The sequence below is a fragment of the Haematobia irritans genome, chromosome 4 (genome assembly GCF_050003625.1).
Source record: "Haematobia irritans isolate KBUSLIRL chromosome 4, ASM5000362v1, whole genome shotgun sequence".
NCBI lineage: Eukaryota > Metazoa > Arthropoda > Insecta > Diptera > Muscidae > Haematobia > Haematobia irritans.
Window position 1 is genome coordinate 8,363,892 of NC_134400.1, and position 18,362 is coordinate 8,382,253.

At 26.0% G+C, this 18,362-nt stretch overlaps 1 protein-coding gene across 1 annotated transcript in view; it reads left to right on the forward strand.

Moving 5' to 3' along the window:
* sNPF-R (short neuropeptide F receptor) overlaps positions 1-18,362 on the forward strand; it is a 123,536-nt gene that overhangs the window by 84,570 nt on the left and 20,604 nt on the right. Inside the window, exon 2 of the mRNA XM_075307601.1 lies at positions 1,462-4,159. Within this exon, the coding sequence (XP_075163716.1) occupies positions 2,291-4,153 (1,863 nt within the window). The 5' untranslated portion in view covers positions 1,462-2,290 and the 3' untranslated portion in view covers positions 4,154-4,159. The remainder of the gene's footprint in view (positions 1-1,461; positions 4,160-18,362) is intronic.

Sequence of the window (18,362 nt, forward strand, 5' to 3'; positions counted from 1 at the left end):
TTTTCTAGAGAAATAAAATTTTGATCAAAAAATGTCTATAGATATACAATTTTTTGAAAGTTTTCAATAGAAATAAATTTTTTAGAAAATTTTCAATAAAAATAAAATTTTTAGAAATTTTCTGCAGAAATAAAATTTTGAGAACATTTTCTATAGAAATAAAATTTTATTTAAAAAATTAAAAAAAGGTTTTCTTTTATTTTTGGAGTTGCTATGCAATTGATGTTAAATATTTTTTTTTTTTCATCCACATTTATGTGCTAATATCATAGTTTTTACTCTCCTATTTTAGATTTTCTAAAAAAATAATGAAAAACTCTAATAAAACAAAACTCACTGACAGTAACAGTAGTAGCAACATAGGCTATAGAAATAACATTTTGATAGAATTTTCTACAGAAATAAAATTTTGATAAGATTTTCTATAGAAATAAAAAGTTTAGAAAATAATCTATATACCTACAGATTTTGACAAAATTTTCTGTAGAAATAAAATTTTGATAAAATTTTCTATAGAAATAAAATTTTTATAAAATTGTCTATAGAAATAAAAATTTTCTATAGAAATAAAATTTTTACAACATTTCCTATAAAAATAAAATTTTCAGAAAATTTTTATAGAAATAAAATTATTAGAAAATTTTATATAGAAATAAAATTTTGAGAAAATTTTCTATGGAAATAAATTTGAACAAATAAAATTTGACAAAATTTTCTATAGAAATAATTTTTTTAGAAAATTTTCTAGTGACAAAATTTACATTTTTTTTGCACAATTCTCTATAGAAATGAAGTTTTTAGAAAATTTTCTTTAGAAATAAAATGATTCGAAAACTTTATATAGAAATAAAATTTTTAGAAAATTTTCTGTAGAAATAAAATTTTGAGAAAATTTTCTATAGAAATAAAATTTTTATAAAATTGTCTATAGAAATAAAAATTTGATAAAATTTTCTATAGAAATACAATTTTCTACAGAAAAAAAATTTTGATAAGATTTTCTATAGAAATAAAAAGTTTAGAAAATAGTCTACATACCTACAGATTTTGACAAAATTTTCTATAGAAATAAAATTTTGATAAAATTTTCTATAGAAATAAAAATTTGATAAAATTTTCTATAGAAATACAATTTTTACAACATTTCCTATAAAAATAAAATTTTCAGAAAATTTTTTATAGAAATAAAATTATTAGAAAATTTTATATAGAAATAAAATTTTTGAAAATTTTCTATGGAAATAAATTTGAACAAATAAAATGTTGACAAAATTTTCTATAGAAATAAAACTTTTAGAAACTTTTCTGTAGAAATAAAATTTTGAGAAAATTTTGTTTAAAAAAATATGGGTTTTCTTCTATTTTTGGAGTTTCTATGCAATTGATGTTAAATATTTCTTTTTTCCTCCACCCCTTCCGTATTTATGTGCTAATATCATAATTTTTACTCTCCTTTTTCAGATTTTCCAAAAAACAATGAAAAACTTTTATAAAACGAAAATCACTGACAGCAACAGCAGCAGCAGCAGCAGCAGCATAGGCTTCAAAACATTATCATCCAAGCGAGGAATTAAAAGCAAAGCTACAACAGCAATAAAAGGATCATCCGTAGGAGTATAAATTCAAATGAACCAAAGCAAAAATAACCAGAAGAAGTAAAACAATTAAGGACAACAATAAACATCATAATAACAATTCCAGGCAATTGTTCGACAACAAGAACAAGAACAACAACATCTGAATAATATTCCCCGAACCAATGCTTAAAACAAAAACACAAAGGATAAACCCGGAAGGTAGCTACAGCTCAATAGCTGTATGAGTGTCCTTAGCATTTTGTGAATAAATAATAACTTGGCCTAAAGCCCATGGATGCATAAAGGACTAGCGGCCAATGAGGACAACTGAAATAATAATAATCAACAAAAAAAGTGAAGTGAACACAAAAGAAAAAGCCCCAAAGAGAACCTAGACAAAAAAACAAAAACGAACGAAAGGTTAACTCTGTGAAATTTTGAAAGGCTGTTTTCCTCTTTATTATTTTGGGCCGAAGCATTTTAGTTTTCTAGGAATATTTTTTTAAGGGGCATTTAGACCGGGCCTATGGAAACATAATGATAACAAACATAAGGCATAAAATCTGCCTATCCCTACTCCGCCACTCCCCATCACCATAGAGAATATTTGAAAAAAAAAAACAAAGGCTTGAAAAATTCCTTGATTTTTAAAATAAAATTCGAAAAGCTAAGGATCCTTTGCGATTAGCAGGAGCAACACCCCCTTTCACACTATGGAAAATTACAATATGACCACCACTCTACCAACTACCAGCACGTTGGGCGCCACCGCTGTCACTTGGGCAGCTTTGGTAGCTCAAAAAAGCAACCTTAGTTTGAATTATCACAGCTATAATATCACACATCATGATCCTGGTGCTCATCATCATCATCCCATGCTTACAGATCAGGTGGATAATCTGACACCTTATTCCGCAACGACATCAACATCGACATTTGCCGAGCAACAACAACAACCCGAAAAAGAGGATCTCATAGATAATGAATTTGTCCAAATATTCTTTTGTATTCTCTATACCACCGTCTTTGTCTTGGGAGTATTTGGAAACGTCTTGGTTTGCTATGTGGTCCTAAGGAATCGAGCCATGCAAACGGTTACCAATATCTTCATAACTAACTTGGCCTTATCCGATATTTTGTTGTGCGTTTTGGCTGTGCCCTTTACTCCCCTTTATACATTTATGGGACGCTGGGCTTTTGGTCGTACCCTCTGCCATTTGGTTTCATTTGCCCAGGGCTGCAGCATTTATATATCCACTCTGACACTGACTTCCATAGCCATTGATCGATATTTCGTCATCATCTATCCTTTTCATCCGCGCATGAAAATGTCCACCTGCATAGCCATAGTGGTGAGCATATGGGTCATATCCCTGCTGGCCACTTTGCCCTATGGCATGTATGTCAAGGTAGTGCCTGGCTATGCAAATGAAACCGAAGATGCCCTAAATGGCACAGCCACACACTTCAACTTCAATGCGAGCAGCCATCCTTCCAGCAGCGCCCCAAATCCATCGTCCATAAGTCTGAATGCTTCGTATGCACCACAGCGTAACTATGATGCTTATATGCAGATTGTTGCCTCAACATCTATAGCCTCAGAGCCAGAAATTCCTCCTGCCAATTCCATAAGCTATTGTGAAGAGGATTGGCCCACAGAGCGTTATCGCAAGGTTTTTGGATCGGTCACAACTATTTTGCAATTTGTCCTCCCCTTTGTCATTATTTCCATATGCTATATTTGGATATCACTTAAGCTAAATGCCCGGGCCAAGGCTAAGCCTGGATCGAAATCATCACGCAAAGAAGAGGCCGATAGGGATCGCAAGAAACGCACCAATCGCATGCTTATATCCATGGTGGGGGTGTTTGGCTTGTCCTGGCTACCCCTGAATGTGGTCAATATATTCGACGATTTCTATGAGAAATCCAATGAGTGGCGTTTCTATACGCTGTTCTTTTTTGTGGCCCATTCCATAGCCATGTCTTCGACTTGCTATAATCCCTTCCTGTATGCCTGGCTAAATGAGAACTTCCGCAAGGAATTCAAGCATGTACTGCCCTGTTTTAATCCCTCCAACAATAATATCATTAATCTCACCCGGGGTTATAATCGCTCCGATCGCAATACCTGTGGTCCTCGATTACATCATGGCAATGGTGGAGGAGCCACCACCAGAGGCAGTAGTCTGGAAAATGAAGATGGTGATGATGGTAATGCCATCACCCAGGATACCACCCTCACAACGAAAGAGAAACTTCTGATTATTCCCCGTGAACCCACATATGGCAATGGCCATAACTCCCTATCGCCTTGTTTGGATCGTGGTGTCAATGTGGCCTTGGTCCAGTGTAGTAAACAGGTCGAGATCCTATTGAATGACAATGATATACGAAAGCATGGCTATGATGATTTCGATGGAGACTCTTGTGAGGAGCAGACCATAGAGATGCGTTTCAATGAGACCCCATTCATAAGTTCGGATAACAATACAACAATTAGTATAATGGAGACAAGTACAAGTTGTGAGGCTGAACGTAGCGGTAGTAGTGATCGAGATCGAAGGAGTAACTGAGGAAGGGTAAGTACCGACAAATTTTTTGTGAAACTTAAAGATTTACCACCATATTCTAAAAAGTTAACATAAACTCTAAACCTAATTTTACCATTTTCTATAGAAGTAAGATCTTGAAAAGATTTTCCATAGAAGTACAATTTTGACAAAATGTTGTATCGAAACAAAATTTTGACAAAATTGTCTATGGAAATAAAATTTTGACAAAACTTTCTACGGAAATAAAATTTTGACAAAATTTTCTATAGAAATAAAATTTTGCCAAAATTTTCTATAGAGATAAAATTTTGACAAAATTTTCTATAGAGATAAAATTTTGACAAAAATTTCTATAGGAATAAAATTATTAGAAAATTTTCTATAGAAATAAAATTTTGACAAAATTTACTAAAGAAATAAAATGTTGACAAAATTTTCTATAGTAACAAAATTTTGACAAAAGTTTCTATAGTAACAAAATTTTGACAACATTTTTATAGAAATAAAATTTTGACAAAATTTTCTATAGAAATAAAATTTTGCAAATTTTCTATAGAAATAAAATTTTGCAAATTTTCTATAAAATAAAATTTTGAGAAATTTTTCTATAGAAATAAAATTTTGACAAAATTTTCTATAGAAATAAAATTTTGCAAAATTTTCTATAGAAATAAAATTTTGACAAAATTTTCTAAAGAAATAAAATTTTTAGAAAATTTTCTAAAGAAATAAAATTTTTAGAAAATTTTCTATAAAAAATAAAATTTTGAGAAAATTTCTATAGAAATAAAATTTTGACAAAATTTTCTATAGAAATAAAATTTTGACAAAATTTTCTATAGAAATAAAATTTTGACAAAATCTTCTATAGAAATAAAATTTTGACAAAATTTTTTATAGAAATAAAATTTTGACAAAATTTTCTAAAGAAATAAAATTTTTAGAAAATTTTCTATAGAAATAAAATTTTTAGAAAATTTTCTAAAGAAATAAATAGAATAGAAATAGCTAGGAATTTCTCCACAAGGGTGGAGAGTAGAGCTTGGCTACTGGCAAGAGAAGGGAGATCGCTTGGGGGAAGGTTACTACCTCGAGAATCTTAGCTACTGACAAGAGAAGGGAGATCGAGCTCGACGATTCGCCTTTTGCTCGTGTTTTTGTCATTTTTTCCAATAAATGTTGACATTAATATATACTCAGACAGTCAACACGCAATAAAATCCTTGGACCCTGTGTCATTGTTGCCACTCGAGTCAAAACTAATCTACCAAAATTTGGAGAAAATTTTACCAAAAAACTTCCAAACAAAAAAAAATTATTTTGCTAAATTTAATTTCTATAGAAAATTTTGTCAAAATTTTATTTCTATAGAAATTTTGTCAAAATTTTATTTCTATAGAAAATTTTGTCAAAATTTTATTTCTATAGAAAATTTTGTCAAAATTTTATTCCTATAGAAATTTTTGTCAAAATTTTTCTCTATAGAAATTTTGTGAAAATTTTATTTCTATAGAAAATTTTGTCAAAATTTTATTTCTATAGAAAATTTTGTCAAAATTTTTTTCCTATAGAAATTTTTGTCAAAATTTTATCTCTATAGAAAATTTTATCAAAATTTTATCGCTATAGAAAATTTTGGAAAAATTTTATTTCTATAGAAAATTTTGGCAAAATTTTATTTCTACAACAAAATATTTTTCAAAATTTTATTGCTATAGAACAAATTATTTTTAAAAATTTTATTTCTATAGAAAATTTTGTAAAAAATTTATTGCTATAGAAAAATTTTTTAAAATTTTATTTCTATATCAAATTTTGTCAAAATTTTATTTCTATATAAAATTTTGTCGAAATTTTATTTCTACATCAAATTTTGTTAAAATGTTATTTCTATAGAAAATTTTGTCAAAATTTTATTTTTATAGAAAATTTTGGCAAAATTTTATTTCTATAGAAAATTTTGGCAAAATTTTATTTCTATAGAAAATTTTGTCAGAATTTTATTTCTATAGAAATTTTGTCAAAATTTTATTTCTAAAGAAAATTTTGTCAAAATTTTATTGCTATAGAAAAATTTTTTAAAATTTTATTTCTATATCAAATTTTGTCAAAATTTTATTTCTATATAAAATTTTGTCGAAATTTTATTTCTATATCAAATTTTGTTAAAATTTTATTTCTATATCAAATTCTGTCAAAATTTTATTTCTATAGAAAATTTTGTCAACATTTTATTTATAAATCAAATTTTGTCAAAATTTTATATCGATAGACAATTTTTCAAAATTTTGCCATAATATATTTTACGCACGTATAAAACCTTGTGGTTCAACATATAACAAACTCCCATCTTATTTTTATACCCACCACCATAGAATGGTGACGGGGGTCATTCCGTTTGTAGCACATCGAAATATCGATTTCCGACTATATAAAGTATATATATTCTTGATCAGGGAGAAATTCTAAGACGATATAAGCATGTCCGTCTATCTATCTGTTGTAATCACGCAACAGCCTTCAATAATGGCGCTATCGTCCTGAAATTTGGCACAGATTCGTCTTTCGTTTGCAGGCAGGTCAAGTTCGAAGGTGGGCTATATCCGTCCAAGTTTTGATATAGTCCATGTTTCGATATAGCCCTCATATAGACCGATCTCCCGATTTTACTTCTTGGTCTTCTAGAGTCCGTAATTTTTACCCAATTTGCTTCACATCGGAAATCTAGAGGTATTCTAGGACCTTAAAGAGGTGTGCCGAAAATGGTGATTATCGGACCATGTTTCGATATAGCTCCAATAGAGACCGATCTCCAGATTTACTTCGTGGGCTTCTAGAATCCGTTGTTTTTGTCCAATTTGCCTGAAATTGGAAATCTAGAGATATTCTAGGAAAATAAAGAGATGTGCCGAAAATGGTGATTATCGGACCCTGTTTCAATATAACCCCCACATAGACCGATCTCCCGATTTTACTTCTTGGGCTTCTAGAATCCATAGTTTTTACCCAATTTGCCTGAAATTGGAAATCTAGATGTATTCCAGGACCATAAAGAGGTGTGACGAATATATTGTATATCAGTACAGTTTTTGATATAGCCTCCTTATAAACCGGCCCTCCGATTTGGGGTCTAGATTCTAGAACTACAATTAAATGTGCTGAATACTGTGTGTATCCTTCCATGTTCTGGTATAGCCCCCATTACACCGAACTCCCGATTTAACTCCAAGAGTTTCTAGAAATTCTAGTTTTTATCCGATTTGCCACAAATTGAAAATATACTAGCTTTTAGACCCACAACAAAGTGTATATGAATTAGTTTTATCGGTCCATTTGATAAGGCCTCCATAGACCGATTCCATTTATTGAGGGTATAGAAGGTGCACTGATCATGAAAATTACTTGAAACTGAATGCAAAATTTCCAGATTTTACTTTTCGTAGTCATTTAAATAATTGGGATGAAAATCCATAGATTTTAGATTTAAAATCAAGGCGTTATTTCATCGTTTTCTTGCACTTACAAGAGATTTTTATGATTCCTCTAAAACTCAAACAAAAAATGGTTCTTATAAATTCAGAATCTCATCTAGTCTTCATAGGTAAAATATTTACATTTATCTAGCGCACTGGTTGAAGTGATCTGCTCGGGAAAATATCTGTTATCAAACCCCTTTAACATTTTCAAAGGAATCTATAATATTTGATTCATGGTGGTGGGTATTTTAGATTCGGCCCAGCCGAACTTACTGCTATATATATTTGTTTATAAAATTTATTTGCAATTTTTCTTTCATATTTTTCAATTACCAGTAATCAAGACGCAATTTACACTAAATCATATCTATCAAAATTCAAGATAAACTAAACATCCTGTGTTAGTTTGTGAAAAATGAGAGAATCTCAAAACATCCTTAAAGTTTAGCAAAGAAAACTAAGGCACCACAAGCAAACAGAGAGTGCTTTCAAGATTTTTTTTTTGTCATGACCTCAGCATGTTCGAGTAGTAAATCAGTCATTTTTAAATTCCTTCCAAACACAAATCACGTTGCAGGGAACGTTACTCTTTTCCTGCAGCTGTTGCAGCAACTTTTTGCCTTTTGCTTTTTCACCCACTTTGCGCGATATGGCCCCCCTATCCTAGGGAAGTTGACTAATGAAGTGGAATACAAAATAAGCAACTACAGATGCTGATGGCGTTGTAAACGAAAAACGTGATCACAAATTAAAGTGAACATTAAACACTGATACGATATACAAGCAGGATATATTAGCTAAGTGCAACAAGTGTTCGCTGCAATTTAATGAAGGATAATAATGGTGCCCATGTTCTCGTATAGGTCAAATGGATATTGAATCTCAATCGCATTCACAGTCTGTTTTTGATATTTTTCTCTCCATCTAATGAACATTGGTTATAATAAGAAAGCTTTAGAAATTATTTTATTTTAAAATTTTAGATAAATACCTGTCATACATTTTGGTCCAAAGTCCTCAAAGTCCTTAGTTGTTAAATTTGCTGAAAGATAAAATTAGATAAAAATTTAATACTGCAAGGTATTTTATTTTCACAACAACAGCTACGAGAAATTAATGAAAAATTTATGGAATTCAATTTTCAATCACTTCATGGTATTTAGGCAGCAATATCTCATGGCATTTCTAACACAAAGGCATTTGGCTTTTCTATGGCCCAATTATTTCACACCCACATACAACTAAACATTTTGGTTATGTGAATAGGAATTTTCTAAACATAAACTGTCTCGAGAATTGAGAGAGGAGAAAATTGGAAAAGATTTCAATCTCAAAGTTAAGTTGCTAAATTAATGCCATAAATCTAAACATTTCATTTTTACACAGTAATTTATAAGGGGGCAATATTTTGGGACCACACAAAAATAACCTTCTAGAAGGGGATAAGTTCTTGAAGTATTCTTTAGGGATTGAAAAGTAAATTTAACAAATGATGACTAAACCTTTCCTTAGAAAAAAAAAATCAAAACAACAAGGAAGGGAAGGAGAGCTAGAACATAAGATTACGGTACAAAACGTTTTTTTAGACACAATGAATTTGAATTGTATTAAACTAACATACAAAAAAATTAAAAGTAAGCTATTAAAATGAAATTTAAATTTAATATAAATTTAGAATTAATATTAAAATTAGAATGAAAATTAAATTTAAAATTAATACAAAAATTAAAATAAAAATAAAATATAAATTTGAAATCAAAATTAAAATTAAAATTACAATTATATTAAAATTAAAATACAAATTTATTTAAAAAACTAAGGGTGGAGTAAAACACGTAAGTAAAGTAGAAAGTCATACCCTAAACCACTGAATTAAAAAAAACATTTGTTAGGTATCATTGAAATAGAGTTGGGAGATAAAGCGTATTTCCATAGTTCAGAAAATTAAGGGGTTCATGTTTCTGGGATCTTTATCATAATCTGAAAAGAAATGTCAGATATTAGGAGCTATAAATGAATCTGCACCTACAGAGATATGAAATAACTATAGAAATAAAATTATGACAAAATTTTCTATAGATATAAAATTATGACAAAATTTTCTATGGAAATAAAATTATGACAAAATTTTCTATAGAAATAACATTTTGACAAAATTTTCTATAGAAATAAAATTTGGAAAAAATTTTCTACAGAAATAAAATTTTGACAAAATTTTGTATAGCAATAAAATGTTGACAAAATTTTCTATAGAAATACAATTTTGACAAAATTTTCTATAGAAATAAAATTTTGAAAAAATTTTCTATAGGAATAAATTTTTGACAAAATTTTCTATAGAAATACAATTTTGATTATTAATTTTGTTCGGCTTGAGGTCATAGAAAAAATCGATTATTGATATGTTTTAATATTTATTTCCAATATTTTGGTTAGTGCCACTAACCATCTTCTGGGATTTTGTATCTACATAAAATACAAAAATTAAATTACATTTAATGTTCACAAAAATCACAATTGTTATTGAAAATATATTTTATCGAAAAATAGCTAACTTGAGTTCTTGTGCTGCTGTTTGTTTCGCAATTCACCGTACACTAAACTTCGTTTGTGTCGATGCTTGTTTATACTATGTCGATACATTCTGGCGCATTCTTCCGTGTCTTTTTTGAAATTCATTCTTTTGTCAGGAGAGAGATCTATTATATTGAGCATCTCAAGAGTGTATCTCCTTGTGAAATTCTGCATCACTTATCCTTAGAACCCGATCTATAAAATTAATTGCTGTCATATGTATTATACGTTTATTGTGTTTTGAATTATAATTTATAAGTCTTCCAGTTGCAGTTGGTTTTTGATACCAATTCAGCCTCAAATCGTTACCATCTCTCAATATGTTGCAGTCCAAATATGACAACTTGTTGTCTTTTTCTAATTCCATTGTAAATTTTATGTTGATCTCTTTATTCTGCTGTTGTAGTAGGTTCTCAAATTTCTTTTTGTGTGTGGTTTTGTTTTTGTTGATTTGACTATTGAAAAGAGAAAGCTCGCAGTCGATAAGTAGTTTTAGATCCTCGTTGATCAACAGATCCTTTAAAAAAATTTTCTACATACATAAAATTTTGACAAAAGTTTCTGTAGAAATATCTACAAAATATTCTACAGAAATAAAATTTTGACAAAATTTTCTATAGAAAAAAAAATTTTGACAAAATTTTCTAAAGAAATAAAGTTTTGACAAAATTTTCTATAGAAATAAAATTTTGACAAAATTTTCGATAGAAATAAAATTTTGACAAAACTTTCTATAAAAATAAATTTTTGACAAAATTTTCTATATAAATAAAATTTTGACAAAATTTTCTATAGAAATAAAATGTTGACAAAATTTTCTATAGAAATAAAATTTTGACAAAATATTCTATAGAAATAAAATGTTGACAAAATTTTCTATAGAAATAAAATTTTGACAAAATTTTCTATAGAAATAAAATTATGACAAAATTTTCTATAGAAATACAATTTTGACAATATTTTCTATAGAAATAAAATTATGACAAAATTTTCTATAGAAATAAAATTTTGACAAAATTTTCTATAGAAATAAAATGTTGACAAAATTTTCTATAGAAATAAAATGTTGATAACATTTTCTATTGAAAAAACTATTTTTGACAAAATTTTCTATAGAAATAAAATTTTGGCAAAATTTTTGACAAGATTTTCTTTAAAAACAAAATTTTGACAAATTTTTCTATAGAAATAAAATTTTGACAAAATTTTCTATAGAAATAAAATTTTGACAAAATTTTCTATAGAAATAAAATGTTGATAATATTTTCTATTGAAAAAACAATTTATGACAAAATTTTCTATAGAAATAAAATTTTGACAAAATTTTTGACAAGATTTTCTGTAGAAATAAATTTTTGACAAAATTTTCGATAGAAATAAAATTTTGACAAAATTTTCGATAGAAATAAAATTTTGACAAAATTTTCTATAGAAATAAAATGTTGACAAAATTTTCTATAGAAATAAAAGTTTGACAAAATTTCCTATTGAAATAAAATTTTGACAAAATTTCCTATTGAAATAAAATGTTGACAAAATTATCTATAGAAATAAAATTTTGACAACATTTTCTATAGAAATAAAATTTTGACAAAATTTTCTATAGAAATAAAATTTTGACAAAATTTTCTATAGAAATAATATTTTGACAAAATTTTCGATAGAAATAAAATTTTGGCAAAATTTTCGATAGAAATAAAATTTTGAAAAAAGTTTCTGTAGAAATAAAATTTTGACAAAATTTTCTATAGAAATAAAATGTTGACAAAATTTTCTATAGAAGTAAAATGTTGACAAAATTTTCTATAGAAATAAAATTTTGACAAAATTTTCGATAGAAATAAAATTTTGAAAAAAAAATGTATAGAAATAAATTTTTGACAAAACTTTCTATAGAAATAAAATTTTGACAAAAGTTTCTATAGAAATAAAATTTCGAGAAAATTTTCTATAGAAATACAATTTTGACAAAATTTTCTGTAGAAATAAAATTTTGACAATATTTTCGATAGAAATAACATTTTGACAAAATTTTCGATAGAAATAAATTTTTGACAAAACTTTCTATAGAAATAAAATTTTGACAAAATTTTTTATATAAATAAAATTTTGACAAAAGTTTCTATAGAAATAAAATTTCGAGAAAATTTTCTATAGAAATACAATTTTGACAAAATTTTCTATAGAAATAAAATTTTGACAAAATTTTTTTGTGGTTCGCTTTGGGCAGTTCACTAACTGCCTGAATTTATTTTGATAAGTGGTTGATAGTTTTGCTGCAAGTAGAGGAGGCTTATGGGGAATATGGCAATTCCGAAACGTGCGTCCATCCAACCATCTTGCAGTCTATAGGGCTTTGCCAAAATAAATTTGACAAACATTCTTTTCCTCTGTTGGTTAAGCTACTCTTGTAGTTTTGTCAACACAATGATTTTAAAGCTGAGATCAAAAAAACAAATATTAAATAAAATTTTCACAAAATTTTTTATATAAATAAAATTTTGACAATTTGTTTTTTAATAAAATTTTGACAAAATTTTGTAGAAATAAAATTTTGATAACTTTTTTTTAATAAAATTTTGACAAAATTTTCTATTGAAATAAAAATTTGACAAAATTTTCTATAGAAATAAAATTTTGAAAAAATTTTCGACATAAATAAAATTTTGCCAAAATTTTCTATAGCAATAAAATTTTGACAAAATTTTCTATAAAAATAAAATTTTGACAAAATTTTCTATAGAAATAAAATTTTGACAAAATTTTCTATAGAAATAAATTTTTGACAAAATTTTCTATAGAAATACAATTTTGACAAAATTTTCTATATAAATAAAATTTTGACAAAATTTTCTATAGAAATAAAATTTCGAGAAAATTTTCTATAGAAATAAAATTTTGACTAAAGTTTCTATAGAAATAAAATTTCGAGAAAGTTTTCTATAAAAATACAATTTTGACAAAATTTTCGATAGAAATAAAATTTTGACAAAATTTTCGATAGAAATAAAATTTTGAAAAAAGTTTCTGTAGAAATAAAATTTTGACAAAATTTTCTATAGAAATAAAATGTTGACAAAATTTGCTATAGAAATAAAATGTTGGCAAAATTTTCTATAGAAATAAAATTTTGACAAAATTTTCTACATAAATAAAATTTTGACAAAAGTTTCTGTAGAAATAAAATTTTGACAAAATTTTCTATAGAAATAAAATTTGGACAAAATTTTCTATAGGAATAAAATTTTCACAAAATTTTCTATAGAAATAAAATGTTGACAAAATTTTCTATAGAAATAACATTTTGACAAAATTTTCGATAGAAATACATTTTTGACAAAACTTTCTATAGAAATAAAATTTTGACAAAATTTTCTATAGAAATAAAATTTTGACAAAAGTTTCTATAGAAATAAAATTTCGAGAAAATTTTCTATAGAAATACAATTTTGACAAAATTTTCTATAGAAATAAAATTTTGACAAAATTTTTTTGTGGTTCACTTTGGGCAGTTCACTAACTGCCTGAATTTATTTTGATAATTGATTGATAGTTTTGCTGCATGTAGAGGATGCTGATGAGGAATGTGGTAATTCCGAAACGTGCGTCCATAAAATGTTGACAATTTTTTTAATAAAATTTTGACAAAATTTTGTAGAAATAAAATTTTGATAACATTTTTTTTTTAATAACATTTTGACAAAATTTTCTATAGAAATAAAATTGTGACAAAATTTTTTATAAAACTAAAATTGTGACAAAATTTTCTATAGAAATAAAATTTTGACAAAACTTTTTATAGAAATAGAATTTTGGCAAAATTACCTGTAGAAATTAAATTTTGTTAAAAAAGATTAAACCAATTTCTCGAAAAAATTCCCACAAAAATTCCAAAATTTAAGGAAATTCCCCACCAAATCCCCTGGTCCAAAAATCTAAAATTCCGTCCCCATTCACGGAGAAATAGTCCCAATTTGGGGAAAATCCCCAACACTAGCAACACTGATCGGGCGATACATATATATGGGAACTATATCTAGATTTGATTAGAGACGGTCTGTATAAATTTTTTTTTAGGTTCGCGGCTGTCGCAAACGTCGTAAACGTCACATTCGCGGCGTAAATTTAGAAAAAGTAACAAACGTCGCAAATTCAAAATACTTCAGTCGCTTCGGCTGGACAGCATATTCGATGATATCCAAAATGATGGTATGTTCGAAGAAGTTTCAGTTCTTAGGAATGTTCATAAAATTATAAACGGATTTAAAGAAAAAGAAAGTAGAAGACAATAGGCTTATTTCAGAAGAAGACTTCAAGCCAATATTAATATGTCTTAGGTTAGGTTAAAGTGGCAGCCCGATTAAGATTCAGGCTCACTTAGACTATTCAGTCCATTGTGATAACTACTATGTCTTACTATGGAAATTTGTATTAGCCAACACTGAAATGTATAGTCAGGCTTATGAGATTGGTATCCGGCATTATCTTTTCAATAACTTAATAATGCCAATTTCTTAATCTTCATGTCCAATAAGCTTGTATTAGAATTGTAATGCTATGTAAAATTTATTTATTTAGAAACATTGTCCTTTATATTGTGTAAATCGCTTGTCCTAAAATTTATGTTGCATGACCATTAATATTAGATCAATATTTTTTTCAGTGTAGACTATAAAAACTCCTCATTTTATCATTCTTCATTTCTTTCGAAATTATTTATGAATATCAATTATCTACCATTATAAAATATACCAATGAATTACATTTCTTTGAAATGATTATACAAAAATGCTATTCCCAGAAAGAATAAATAACATTTTTTTTTGCTTAACAAGATTTCAATTTCAGTTGCTTTATTTTTCGAAGCACATGCTTGGTAAAAGTCTATCAGTCATATCGTTCTCGCTCTAATTAATTTAAGACTTTTGACATTTTTAAATTCAAATATGAACAACATGAAGAACATAAACCATAGCATCATCATCAAATCATCTTTATATATATACATACCTAGATCTAAGCCTTCCATACCCCCTTCCATGAGGCGTTGGAGTGTTGTATAGAGTATGAATGTCCTTAGTTATGCTATGTCATTGGTCGTTGTGGCACCACCACATCCATTGCTGATGAGCCTTAAATTACAAAGTAATTGCTTTTTTGCGGTTCTCTACAGCAAACACATTATCACAGATTATTTTTCATGGAAAACCCTCAAAACAAAAAAAAAAACACACACACATACACAACGACAACAACAACAGTCAACATTCGCAAAGATTCTCTAGATGCACATACACGCACACACACACTCATGTGTATGTATAAATACATTCACTAACAATCACAATAATGCTCCTCAATGGCGGCGCTACTGACAACAATAACAAGAGCAACACTTCAAGTCCTTCCTACCATAAATAATGCCTGACAACTGTACATCTATGTGTGGGTGGTACAGTAGAAGATTTTCCAAAGAACTAAGGTCTTGGTAGTTTTTCAAAAAAAAAAAAACAACAACAGCAAAAAACAATATTGAAAACATTTCCAAGTAAATAGACAAGATTATTGGATAATTTGAAATTTGATTAAACTATGCTTAAGTAAAATCTATTAGAGAGCAATGGCCGGGATCATATTATGACAAAATGTTCTATAAATAAAAAAATTTAACAAAATTTTCTATAGAAACAAAATTTTACAAAACTTTTCTAAAGAAATAAAATTTTGACAAAAATTTTCTATAGAAATAAAATTTTGACAAAATTTTCGATAGAAATAAAATTTTGAAAAAATTTTGTGTAGAAATAAAATTTTGACAAAATTTTCTATAGAAATAAAATTTTGATAAAATTTTTTATAGAAATTAAATTTTGACAAAATTTTTTATAGAAATAAATTTTTAACACAATTTTGTATAGGGAAAATTTTGACACAATTTTTTCGATAGAAATAAAATTTTGACAAAATTTTCTATAGAAATAAAATTTTGAAAAAATTTTCTATAGAAATAAATGTTTAACAAAATTTTGTATAGGGAAAATTTTGACAAAATTTTTTCGATAGAAATAAAATTTTGACAAAATTCTCCATAGAAACAAAATTTTGACAAAATTTTCTATAGAAATAAAATTTTACGTATTTTTGAGTGTTGTTTACCTATTTTATGTTTATTCTGATTAATGACCTCAAGCCGAACAAAATTAACAATCAGAATAAAAATAAAATTTTGGAAATTTTTTCTATACAAATAAAATTTTGCGAAATTTTTTTATAAAAATAAAATTGTGACAAAATTTTCTATAAAAATCTATTTTTGACAAAATTTATTTCTCTAGAAATAAAATTTTGACAAAATGTTCTCTAGAAATAAAATTTTGACAAAATCTTCTCTAGAAATAAAATGTTGACAAAATTTTCTATAGATGATACTCTAACATAAGTAATTGAGCCTTAACATGGAATCGTTGAATCATTGAGCTTAATATGGAATTTTGACAAAATTATACAATTTTTATAAATACAATTTTGACAAAATTTTATATAGAAATAAAATTTTGACAAAATGTTCTATAGAAATACAATTTTGACAAAATTATCTATAGAAATACAATTTTGACAAAATTTTCTATAGAAATAAAATTTTGACAAAATTTCCTATAGAAATACAATTTTGACAAAATTTTCTATAGAAATATAATTTTGACAAAATTTTTTATAGAAATAAATTTTTAACAAAATTTTGTATAGGGAAAATTTTGACAAAATTTTCTATAAAAATAAAATTTTGACAAAATTTTCTATAGAAATAAAATTTTGACAAAATTTTCTATAGAAATAAATTTTAACAAAATTTTGTATAGGGAAAATGTTGACAAAATTTTCTATAAAAATAAAATTTTGACAAAATTTTCTATAGAAATAAAATTTTGACAAAATTTCCTATAGAAATACAATTTTGACAACATTTTCTATAGAAATACAATTTTGACAAAATTTTCTATAGAAATAAAATTTTGCAAAACTTTTCTATAGAAATAAAATTTTGACAAAATTTTCTATAGAAATAAAATTTTGACAAAATTTTCTATAGAAATAAAATTTTGAAAAAAATTTCTATAGAAATAAATTTTAACAAAATTTTGTATAGGGAAAATGTTGACAAAATTTTTTCGATAGAAATAACATTTTGACAAAATTTTCTATAGAAATATTTTATCTAATAATCAGAATAAAAAAAAATTGGAAATTTTTTCTATACAAATAAAATTTTGCGAAATTTTTTTTATAGAAATAAAATTGTGACAAAATTTTCTATAAAAATCTATTTTTGACTAAATTTATTTCTCTAGAAATAAAATTTTGACAAAATTTTCTCTAGAAATAAAATGTTGACAAACTTTTCTACAGATGATACTCTAACGTAAGTAATAAGACCAACTAGAAGAAAACCGACACACATATTTGCATGATTTGACATCGGATTTGTTCACACAATTGCTTATAACTTTGTCAATTTTACTTCGTTTTTGAAAAAATTTTCTATAGAAATAAAATTTTTACAAAATTTTCTATAGAAATAAAATTTTGACAAAAATTTTCTGAAGAAATAAAATTTTGACAAAATTTTCTATAGAAATAAAATCTTGAGAAAATTTTCTATAGAAATAAAATTTTGAGAACATTTTCTATAGAAATAAAATTTTGAGAAAATTTTCTATAGAAATAAAATTTTGAGAAAATTTTCTATAGAAATAAAATTTTGACAAAATTTTCTATAGAAATAAAATTTTGAGAAAATTTTCCATAGAAATAAAATTTTGATAAAATTTTCTATAGAAATAAAATTATGCACAAATTTTCTATAGAAATAAAATTTTTACAAAATTTTCTATAGAAATAAAATTTTGACAAAAATTTTCTGAAGAAATAAAATTTTGACAAAATTTTCTATAGAAATAAAATTTTGAGAAAATTTTCTAAAGAAATAAAATTTTGAGAAAATTTTCCATAGAAATAAAATTTTGAAAAAATTTTCTATAGAAATAAAATTTATAACTTTGTCAATTTTACTTCTTTTTTAACATATAAAATTTTGACAAAATTTTTTGTAGAAATTAAATTTTGACAAAATTTTCTATAGAAACAAAAGTTTGACAAAATTTTCTACAGAAATAAAATTT